The following is a 12,500-nucleotide window of genomic DNA, read 5'->3' as shown; positions in this document are numbered from 1 at the left end:
TATATATATATATATACCTGTCAGTTTGTCACTGGTACCTGCAAGGTAAAACAAACAAAATGGCTGAACCTATCATATATATATATATATATATATATATATATATATACCTGTCAGTTTGTCACTGGTACCTGCAAGGTAAAACAAACAAAATGGCTGAACCTATCATATATATATATATATATATATATATATATATATATATATATACCTGTTGGTCTGTCACTGGTACCTGCAAGGTAAAACAAACAAAATGGCTGAACCTATCATATATATATATATATACCTGTCAGTCTGTCACTGGTACCTGCAAGGTAAAACAAACAAAATGGCTGAACCTATCATATATATATATATATATATAATATATATATATATATATATATACCTGTCAGTATGTCACTGGTACCTGTAAGGTAAAACAAACAAAATGGCTGAACCTATCATATATATATATATATATATATATATATATATATATATATATATATATATATACCTGTCTGTCACTGGTACCTGCAAGGTAAAACAAAAAAACAAACAAACAACAGCTCTCATAACAACAACACGTTTATTAGTCAAAGATTACCTGCTAATGCACATCCAATAAATCACAGGACGTATATGCTGCATCTTGGTACAAAATCATTCACGACACACAAAAAAGCGAGCTATGCACAGGAAAAACGAACTCTTCGCAAGCAGATCAATCAAACAAGCTTGATTCGTTCCCCTTGATTGTAAAAGCGTCATCCGACCTGCGCTCCCCTCACCCACACAAACATAAATAATATATTCAGTTTGCGCTTAACAAAATTCTTCCCAAGCCGATGAAGCAATGAAGCCTTGATTGTGAGGAGTTATCTAATGTGTGCACCCCGCAACCAACATAGCAGATCAAATATTCAGTTTTGCAGCAAATAAATTCTTCCCAAGACGATGAAGCAATGAAGCAAGATTAAGCCCCCTTTGTGAGGAGTTATCTAATGTGTGCACCCGCAACCAAATCGACTTAGAGGCAGAAAAAATCGAACGAATCGAGGGTGCCGAGTCGAATCGAGTACACAGAATGTAAGAATACAATAAACACAAGCCGCATGCAACAAAATAAGGCCAAAAGGATACGCTGAACAGCCGAAAAAAGCGTAAGACGAGACAGAGCGTAAACCTGACAAGATGGCGTGGAGAGCCTTGGCCAAAGGAATGATTAAGCGCTTATAGTTTTTAGAGGCGTTTGATTGGCTGAGAGCGGTGGGCCCATCTTTTCACTGTTAGCCGCGCGAAATTTGGCCAAGCAGAGCAAACCAATAGGCCTAGTTTGCATCAGTTTGACATGGTACAGTATATGACACCAAAATAGCAGATCAAATATTCAGTTCCGCATCTAATAAATTCTTCCCAAGAAGATGAAGCAATGAAGCAAGATTAAGCCCCCTTTGTGAGGAGTTGTCTAATGTGTGCACCCGCAACCAACATAGCAGATCAAATATTCAGTTCCGCATCTAATAAATTCTTCCCGAGACAATGAAGCAATGAAGCAAGATTAAGCCCCCTTTGTGAGGAGTTATCTAATGTGTGCACCCCGCAACCAACATAGCAGATCAAATATTCAGTTCTGCATCTAATAAATTCTTCCCAAGACGACGAAGCAATGAAGCAAGATTAAGCCCCCTTTGTGAGGAGTTGTATTTGTATTTGTATTTCTTTTTATCACATCAGATTTCTCTGTGTGAAATTCGGGCTGCTCTCCCCAGGGAGAGTGCGTCGCTACACAACAGCGCCACCCATTTTTTTTGTATTTTTTCCTGCGTGTAGTTTTATTTGTTTTTCCTATCGAAGTCGTTTTTTCTACAGAATTTTGCCAGGAACAACCCTTCCATTGCCATGGGTTCTTTTACGTGCGCTAAATGCATGCTGCACACGGGACCTCAGTTTATCGTCTCATCCGAATGACTAGCGTCCAGACCACCACTCAAGGTCTAGTGGAGGGGGAGAAAATATCGGTGGCTGAGTCCGTGATTCAAACCAGCGCGCTCAGATTCTCTCGCTTCCAAGGTGGACGCGTTACCTCTAGGCCATCACTCCACTTGTCTAACTTGTGCACTCACCACCACCAACATGACTTGGAGATATCTTGAGTTAGCACTTCTGAACCCTTGATTTGCGTTTCTCTTCATTGCGACGTCTTTTATTTCTGTCAATCTGTCTTATCATGCTCACTCTGGCATCTTTTAAAAAAAAAAAATTTTTTTTTTCAATATTTGTTCAAATCTTTTATTTTTATCACTTCAATCATTGATCTATTTATATTTAATTCACTTATAAATCTCTTCTTTTTTTTTTTCTTTGTTGTTGTTGCTGATGTTGATTTATTGTTTGTTTTCTACGTGTACATCTTTTCTTTCCTCGCTTTTTTTTTTTTTTTTTTTTTCTCTCTTCTCCTCTACACAGACCCCTCGGATGTCCAGTGGGTGTCTGAATGACCCAACCTTTAGCTTCCATCGTCAGAATTGTGGTATTCTTTGTCAACATTCACGTCTTCAGTATAAGAGCCTTCCGCTTGCAATATTTTGATGATGGTAATTGGGGTGAAACGCTGTTAACGTCGTCTCTTTTGCCGTTCGTATGGAGAGAGTTAAATCAATGGATTCAGGAGTGCTGTATAGTCAGTCTTGCCTTCAGGGTGTTCTATAACATGTGGTTTGTAGCGAAACAAAAAAGACCTACCGCAAACTGTGTCCTGCGTAAGAAAAAAAATTTGAAAAGGAGTAAATTCAAAATATAGACATGTTGTATTAAATTGCATAATCACTTCATTTTGCTTAATATTTAGTGAGACACAATAAATTAGAACCATAACTAAAAAAAAATAAATAAATTACAAATCTTATGCATAAATAATTGAAAACAAAACAATAAGCATTTGAAATTGTATAATATTCATGATCATTCAGCCACCAATAACAGTTCATGGTTTGCTGGAAAAATAACATCATAAATAAAAACTTTGTTAAAAAAAAAAAAGATGAATAAGAATTAAAAAAATATATATATAAAATTTAAAAACTACTGCATACTTGTATTTTTGTTTGTTTGTTTGTTTTTCTTCTCCCTGAAAAATTACATCAAAGTAAGACTTTTTTTTTTTAGCAACAAATTATTTCTTCTGTTTAACATGACTGTGTAATGGGTGTTTTATATAATCACGTATAGAAAACTAGAGGCAATGTGTTCATACATAAGATATCCCATGTGTGGGTTGTGTTCTTTCCACATTACGTTAGCTAAGCAAAGTGTCCATAACTCTATGCTGATGCTAGATATAATGTCTATTATATGTTATAAAACTGCACTGTTACACATGATGAAAATGTGTCCACCTTGACCAAATTGTTCTAACAATATATTATAAGCATAATGACTTATAATGACTTATGATGACGATGTTATTGTTAATGTACACTGTCTTCTTTTTTTTTTTTTTTCTTTCTTTGTTTTTTTCCCCTTTCTTTTCCATCTACTATGAATTGTTATAATGAATTCATATACAAAATAAAACGGTGGTTCGACCCAAGAAAGTCCGGGGAAAAAAAAAAAAAAATTTCTTTTGAAGAGAAAGGCATCAGTTTTCATGAAATTCTCTGAAATTTTCCGAAAAAAAACAAACTTTTACAGCAATCAACAAATTGTTTTTTGAAAAAAGACGTCATCAGTTTTCCTGAAATTCTCTCTCACCTTTCTTAAATTTTTTTTTTTTTTTAATCTTTCTTTATATATATATATATATACATATATAAACTATCACTTACGTGATGGTGCTTGTCTTCAAAGACAGCGTGGGACGTTTCCTCTGGTCGTCAATGTGACCTTGCTTTCCTGAGTGACCTTGGAACCCCGAGCCGTTGTTAACATGGGTGGTGCCAGCGTCCGTCTTCAACTTGACGACTGCCTCCTTCTCCACACTTCTCTCCCTTCTATGTCTCCCCGGCCAGCTGGTTTCAAAAGCAAGCGCCGTACGTGCAAGCGCGTGTGTGCGTGCGTGCGCGAGTGTGACGTGGGGGGGGTGTGGGGGTGGGGGGAATTTAACGTGTTAAATCCACACACACACACACACACACACACACGCACACGCTGTGCACTGGAATGCGACAGGCAAAGGGGAATGCTTACACGCATGCCGGGGAGGAAAATGTAAATGTAATGCCAGAAAGAAAGAGAAGAAAAAATAAAAGCAAAGAGAGTGAATGCATCGTGTCGACTGTTCTATGCGCTTGAAAGCCATTTACAATACATGAAAAGGAGAGGAAAGAGACACACACACACACACACACACACACACACACACACACACAACACAACACAACACAACACAACACAATACCACACACACACACACACACACACACACACAACACAACGCAACACAACACAACACAATACCACACACACACACACACACACACACACACACACACACACATACACACACACACACAACACACACACTCACACACACACACACAAAAAATAACAACCCACAACACAATACCACACACACACACACACACACACACACACACAACACACACAGAGAGAGCGAAAACCTGCATCTACATTCAAGTGAAACAAAGACACACACACACAAAAAAAGAAAAAGAAAAACAAAGTGCCCCAAAAAAAATCTAGCCAAAATCAAACACACTTAGACACACACACACACACACACACACACACACACACACACAGTGCCTAAACACTAGCAGTGCTGCGATATACAAAACACACCCACGCCAAAAAAAAAAAAAAAAAAAAAAAAATTCAAGAGCGATAAAAACTCACAAAGGATTATACTCTTTCCCCTCTCGAGCGACGGAGTGGGTAGGTGTGACTCGCGACGATTTTTTTCGTCTCTCCTTCTCTACAGACCTCTGCCTCTTCACCGCCTCTTTGGCCTTGCTCTTGCTGAAGACCAAAAAAAAAAAAAAGAAAGAAAAAAAAAGTCAATACCATAAGCTTCAGCTGCAGTTTCTTCTCAAGCATGTATTCGGACAAGCATGTATTGCCTGCCTATGTGTGCGTATGTGTTAGGGTAGCTGTTAGATACACATGTATGTTAAAATGTATGTATGCAGTGTGTGTGTGTGTGTGTGTGTGTAGTCACATTTTGGTGTGTGTATGTAACATAGATGTAATGTTTTATGTTAACAAAAGCGTTTTTGTAAAGCGCCTAGAGCGGATTTCTGGATAGTGTGCTGTATAAGTATCCATTATTATTATTATTATTATTATTACAATTCCGTAATACACTACACCACATCTGCTAGACAGATGCCTGACCAGCAGCGTTAACCTCTTCTTCTTTGTTTGTGGGCTGCAACTCCCACGTTCACTCGTATATACGCGAGTGGGCTTTTACGTGTATGACCTTTTTTTTTTTTACCCCGCCATGTAGGAAGCCATACTCCGCTTTCAGGGGTGTGCATGCTGGGTATGTTCTTGTTTCCATAACCCACCAAACGCTGACATGGACTACAGGATCTTTAACGTGCGTATTTGATCTTCTGCTTGCATGTACACACGAAGGGGGCTCAGGCACTAGCAGGTCTGCGCATATGTTGACCTGGGAGATTGGAAAAATCTCCACCCTTTACCCACCAGGCGCTGTCACTCGTTGCCACGGGTTCTTTTTCTGTTGCGCCAAGTGCGTGCTGCACCACGAGACTTCAGTCTATCGTCTCGTCCAAATGACGAGACGCTCAGTTTGATTTTCCAATCAAACTTGGGAGAAAGGGCGAGAGCTGGATTCGAACCCACACCCTCACAGACTCTCTGTATTGGCAGAGGAGCGTCTTAACTCACTCGGGACGACAAGTTTTCTCCCTTGCTTTTCCCCACAGATGGCCCATCTGTAAGGGTTTGGAAAAAAAATTACAAAAAATACAAAATACAGAGTAAGAAAATGAAACTTTGAGAACTGGTTTATTACATGTTGAGCTATTACATATATATATATAAAAAAAATCAAATTTCTCATCTTATTTTTACAGTTTTGCCATATGTAGAAAATAATGCCAATTTTTCACCCCAAATCACCATACCCATGCTCGCTTTCTGCATTAAATTCACTTTCTTCTTTGTCATCATCCACCTCTTCAATGTCCGACCCTTCAGTTTGTAGTATTTCAAGTACTTCGGCAACCCTAAAATGTTGCTGTCGCTGCCTTGTTCGCTTCACAACATTTTGAAAAGAGCCCGCTTTGCTAACAGGCTGGCACGCAAGCAGACGACCGGTCAGTGACTTTGTCAGCGTGTGTGCGAGACGGGTCACACATGGCAGGCTGACCAATCATACCATTCGATTGTGGAGTGACCCAGAATAGCGCACTCTGCTTGGCTAATCACAAAATCATGTGTACAGCGTGTGATGGATTTTTATTTCTTGAAAATGCTATTCCATTCCGTCGTCTGAAACCGAATACATTTTAAGTAGGAATGCTCATGCATTCCTTCGTCCGGAGAGAGTTAACCATTCTGTTAAAGTACAAGATCAGCACTCTATGTTATAATGTATTCACAAAACTGCCCCTTCCTATCTCTGCGGCTGCCTTCACCTCTACACTCCATCTCGCTCACTACGATCGGCTTCGGATCCACTCCACTTACGCATACCCAGATTCAAACACTCGACTGTTGGCCGCCGTTCTTTCTCTGTCTCTGAACCTTGCAATTGGAATGAACTTCCTCTTTCGCTTCGTCAAGTCTCCACTCTCAGCTCTTTCAAGTCTGGCCTTAAAACCCACCTCTTCCCAAAATAGCCTCCCTTGCCTGCCTCTTCCTTGTCTTTAGTTTCTACAGTTTTAGATTTATGCATGTGTGTGAATGACTGGTGCGAAAGCGCTTTGATTTGTCTCTGCACAAGATCCAGCGCTATATATAAATACCATTATTATTATTATTATTATCATTATTATTTTTTTCATTATTATTATCATTATTATTATTATCATTATTATTATTATTATTATTATTATTATCATTATTATCATTATTATTATCATCATTATTATTATTATCATTATTATTAGTAGTAGTATCATTATTATCATTATTATCATTATCATCATTATTATTATCATTATCATCATTATTATTATTCCGCCCCCTTTGCTCCTTTTCAAAAAAAATAACGAAACAATTCCAGAGCACACTCAACACCCCCTGACCTCCACAGGTGCAGCCCAACGGCCAGAACAACGACCAACAGAAGGACGACGCAAGCCACTGGGATGATGATCTTGTTCAGGAAGGCGTCAGGGTCGATGCTGTAGAACTCCGTCCCGATGTAGGTGATGTCATGACCCACCACGCTCTCCGCTGCCGTCCGCACGTTGGCCAGGATCTCTGCAAAAAGATGACCGTCCAGTCACTGACTGGTTTTGGTTGATGTGGATGTTTTGTGGCAACTAACCTCTGTCAAAGACCACTGAAACTGAATCTGAAACTGAGTGGCATGGGAGTAGTAGTGCCACTTAAATGGCACGTATGATGGGGCAGCAAAAAAAAAACACAACAAAAAAACAGCAAAAAAATAAAATAAAATAAAATAAAATAAAAACCACAACAAAAAGCAGCAAGAAAACACAACAAAAAACAGAACCAAAAAACACAACAAAAAACAGAACAAACAAAAAACCACAACAAAAAACAGAAACAGAACAAAAAAAACCCCAAAAAAACAGCAAAAAAAAACCCCAAAAAAAAACCCAACAACCCCCCCCCCAAAAAAAAAACACACAACAAAAAGCAGCAAGAAAACAACAAAAAACAGAACCAAAAAAAAAACAAAAAAAAAACAAAAAAACCAAAAAAAAACCAAAAAAACACAACAACAAAAAAAAAACACAACAAAAAACAGAAACAGAAGAAAAAAAAACACAACAAAAAACAGCAAAAAAAACACACAACAAAAAGCAGCAAGAAAACAACAAAAAACAGAACCAAAAAAACACAACAAAAAACAAAACCAAAAAAACACAACAAAAAACAGAATTAAAAAAACACAAAAAACAGAACCAAAAAAACACAACAAAAAACAGAATTAAAAAAACACAAAAAACAGAACAAAAAAAACACAACAAAAAATAGAACCAAAAAAAAAAAAAAACCCAGCAAAAAAACAACAACAACAACAAAAAACAGCAAAAAAAACCAACAAACAACAAAAAACAGCAAAAAAAACAAAACAACAACAACAACAAACAACAACAACCAAAAACCACCACACAAGCACTCACTGGCAGTGACAGCAGAACTGACGACGTAAGTGGTGGACGAAGACCCGGACACAGTGTGCACGACGGGAAAGTCGATGTAAAAGCTGATCTTCAGGCTCTTACTGTCTGCTGTGGGGCCCGAGCTGACACCAACTTCATGGGCTGTGAAACTGGTCAACAAAACACAGCACAGTTAATCACTGACCGTACTTTCATATCTGTGAAACTGCATGTTTGGTGCGTATCTGTGCATGTGTGGGTGTATGTGTGAATGTGTGTCTTCATGTTTTACATTTATTTGCTTATTTATCATCATTGTTGTCTCTTTTTTTGTCTTTTTTTTATTATCATTATTACTACTACCTTTTTCATATTATAATTATTATTTATTTATTTATTTATGTAAGCTTATCTATTATTTATTCACCTTTTTTTTTCTTCTTTTTTTTTCTCAAGGCCTGACTAAGCGCGTTGGGTCACGCTGCTGGTCAGGCATCTGCTTGGCAGATGTGGTGTAGCGTATATGGATTTGTCCGAACGCAGTGATGCCTCCTTGAGCTACTGAAACTGAAACTGAAACTGACCGTACGGGTGCAATAGCCGAGTGGTTAAAGCATTGGACTTTCAATCTGAGGGTCCCAGGTTTCAATCGCGGTAACGGCACCTGCTGGGTAAAGGGTGGAGATTTTTCCTCTCCCAGGTCAACATAATATGTGCAGACCTGCTTTGTGCCTGAACCCCCTTCACGTGTGTGTATACGCATGCAGAAGATCAAATACGCGTTTTAAAGATCCTGTAATCCGTGTCAGCGTTCAGCTGGTTATGGAACACGAACAAACCCAGCCTGCACATCCCTGAAAACTGAGTGTGGCTGCCTACATGGCAGGGTAAAAACGTTCGAATACAAGTAAAAGCTCACTCGTGTACAATGTATACAAGCCTGAACGTAGGAGTTGCATCCTACAAACAAAGAAGAAGTGTGTGTCTGTGTGTGTGTGTGTGAGAGAGAGAGAGAGAGAGAGTGTGTGTGTCTTTGTGTACAATGTGTGCACATATAAAAACTTGAAGTTCAAATTTTTTTTTCTTGAAACATGTACACATGGTTATGATAGTGTAAGCATAAACACACACACACACACACACACACACACACACACACACACACACACACACACACACACACACACACACACATCCAGACCTACCTACTCCCGGACACTCACACTAACACAAACACTCACACCCACACACACTCACACACACACACACACAGACCTACGCACCCGCACCCACACCCACACACAAACACACACACTCACACACACCCAGACCCTCCACCCACCCCCCCCATACACCCCCCCCCCCCCACACACACACACACACACACCCAGACACACATGAAACCAGAAGAAAGGCCGCAGTCAGAATAACTGGCGCAGTAACTGGAGGCTTCAGTCGCCACAAGTGTCTTGAACGAAGACTGTGAGCTGTTCCACTGAAACAGATATGAACATACAATCAAAATTAACACACATAAACGTATATATATGATAGATATATATATATGATAGTCAGTCGTGTCCGACTATAACCATCAGAACAGCAGAGGAGGCAACTGCTGTTCCGACTATTTGGGCTTAGAATTTGATTATAGTGGAGTGTGTCTTGCCCCAAGTTACATCCCCACTCTCTAGGCCAAGAGGGTTTTAGGACAGTCGGCGTTGGGATGGTTCCCAAAGGTCAACTAGCCCACAAGGCTGCAGCACTAAGAGCCAGTGCAATTTTGCCTCCTAGTTTGAGAGTCATAGTCTTTCACAAAAGACTAAGCTGTAAATGGTTTCCCGTTGACTGGGGAAACCATTGATAATACAGCTCTCACTTTGCTGTTGGCCCAAATGTAAACTTATGTCAATCTGTGATATACGCCGAGTGTTGGGCCTTATACATACATGAGCACAAACACACACACACACACACACACATTACCCTGCATATCTGTCATGCCAAATTTTCTTAATCCAGGGCCTTTAAAGTATAATGCTAGTGTTAGCCCCATGTATTATCTGCACTCTAATTCTCAAGCACCAAAAAGTCCATTTATTTTTATCTATACTCAAGACAGTTATCAGTATCAGTATCAGAACCAGTACCAGTACCAGTATAAGTATCAGTAGCTCAAGGAGACATCACTGCATTCGGTCAAATCTATATATATATATATGCTACACCACATCTGCCAAGCAGATGCCTGACCAGCAGCATAACCCAACATGCTTTGTCAGGCCTTGAGAAAAAAAATTAAAAAATAACAATAATAACAATAATAATAAAATAAATAAATAAACAAATAAATAATTCTTTAAAAAATAAATAAATCAAATCTTTATATATATATATATATATATATATATATATATATATATATATATATATAAAGATTTGATTATATATATCTTCTTTTTTTTAATAAAAAATAAAAATACTCAGACAGACAAAAAGATCCATTCGGTGATTATTTACCATACACACTGTTTACTCATTTCAGTATTCTAACAAGAACAGTCACAGTAGCAGATTATATCTTGTTATTGAAGAGTCAGCATCAGTCGACAGGAACTCAAAAAGCTGTACAGATTTACCTCTGAGTCTGAGAGTTGGTAGAAAGTCACTTCCACACTCTCTGAATTTCTTTCACCTGGAAAACAACAAACATGACAATTAGGTATCAACATTTTTCATCCCATAAAGGGTATGTGAGACTTTATAATGTGTTTGCTCATTCTGTGTGTGGGGGTGTGTGTGTGTGTGTGTGTGTGTGTGTGTGTGTGTGTGTGTGTGTGTTTGTGTGTGTGTGTGGTGTGTGTGTGTGTGTGTGTGTGTGTCTTCATGTGTGTGTGTGTGTGTGTGTGTGTGTGTGTGTGTGTGTGTGTGTGTGTGTGTGTGTGTCTGTGTGTGTGTCTGTGTGTGTATGTATGTGAACGGGCAGATATTTTGATCCCTCCACAAGTAGACAGACCTGTACAGAACCAGCCCCAATACTACATAAGGGAGCACCAAGCCAAGCAGCCCAAATTCACACTACTTTAAATCGCACCTTGAGGAAAAAAAAAGATAAATACAAAAAAATACTACTACTAATAATAATAATATTTATAAGGCGCAAAATGTTGATGAAATCAACTCTAAGTGCGCACACACACACACACACACACACACACACACACACACACACACACAAAAGACAACATGATGATAATTAAGCAAGTAAATGTAAAACATGCAGACACACATTCACACATACACACACACACATGCATAACTAATATGCAGGGTAATATGTGTGTGTGTGTGTGTGTGTGTGTGTGTGTGTGTGTGTGTGTGTTGGTGCTCATGTACGTTTATGTGTATTAATTTTGATTGTACGTTCATATAAACAGACTTTTTGATGCGTGAGAATTAGAGTGCAGCTAATACATCATTACATGGGTCTAACACTAGCATTATACTTTAAATCAAATTTCTTTCTCCTTTTTTTTTTAAATGACAAAACAAAATAAAAACACAAATATCAAACAAATATTTGCTAATTTTTCGGGTCACCGCTGTTGTTGCATGCATGTCATAATTTTTCTTATCATTCTAGTTTCTCTTTTTGGTATTTGTATTTGTATTTGTATTTCTTTTTATCACAACAGATTTCTCTGTGTGAAATTCGGGCTGCTCTCCCCAGGGAGAGCGCGTCGCTATACTACATTTTTGTATTTTTTCCTGCGTGCAGTTTTATTTGTTTTTTCCTATCAAAGTGGATTTTTCTTCAAAATTTTGCCAGGAACAACCCTTTTGTTGCCGTGGGTTCTTTTACATGCACTAAGTGCATGCTGCACACGGGACCTTTGTTTATCGTCTCATCCGAATGACTAGCGTCCAGACCACCACTCAAGGTCTAGTGGAGGGGGAGAAAATATCGGGCAGCTGAGCCGTGATTCGAACCAGCGCGCCCAGATTCTCTCGCTTCCTTTTTTTTTTTTTTTTTTTTTTTGATGTAATCCTTCTTCTGCTTCTGTTACATATAATTATATCTTTGACTCCTCTTTTTTGTCTTCTTCATCATAACACAGTTCTCTTATTTCCATCAGGAGATCAATATTTCCCGTTTCTTTCTACAAAAGCCGTAACATCTTATGATTGATACCCATACACTTTTTGTTGTTGTTGTAAATCTCTCAA

The 12,500-nt window shown here is 38.5% G+C and overlaps 1 protein-coding gene across 5 annotated transcripts in view; it reads right to left on the bottom strand.

Moving 5' to 3' along the window:
- Positions 1-12,500, bottom strand: part of LOC143277007 (uncharacterized) — a 17,403-nt gene that overhangs the window by 3,928 nt on the left and 975 nt on the right. Inside the window, exons 2-8 of one of the 5 annotated variants that reach the window (XM_076581717.1) lie at positions 10,913-10,968; positions 9,671-9,768; positions 8,295-8,443; positions 7,224-7,401; positions 4,840-4,962; positions 3,810-3,992; positions 2,728-2,740 (exon numbers count right to left, since the gene is read on the bottom strand). In XM_076581717.1, the coding sequence (XP_076437832.1) occupies positions 2,728-2,740; positions 3,810-3,992; positions 4,840-4,962; positions 7,224-7,401; positions 8,295-8,443; positions 9,671-9,768; positions 10,913-10,968 (800 nt within the window). Of the gene's footprint in view, positions 1-17; positions 39-286; positions 308-2,727; positions 2,741-3,809; positions 3,993-4,839; positions 4,963-7,223; positions 7,402-8,294; positions 8,444-9,670; positions 9,769-10,912; positions 10,969-12,500 lie in introns of all 5 variants that reach the window. The other 4 variants (XM_076581720.1, XM_076581721.1, XM_076581719.1 and 1 more) reach the window with 4 other exon arrangements.

This window comes from Babylonia areolata, chromosome 33 (assembly GCF_041734735.1).
Source record: "Babylonia areolata isolate BAREFJ2019XMU chromosome 33, ASM4173473v1, whole genome shotgun sequence".
In the NCBI taxonomy this organism is placed as follows: Eukaryota; Metazoa; Mollusca; class Gastropoda; order Neogastropoda; family Buccinidae; genus Babylonia; species Babylonia areolata.
Note: the sequence above shows the minus strand (reverse complement) of the source record. Positions and strands in the feature narration are given on the sequence as shown.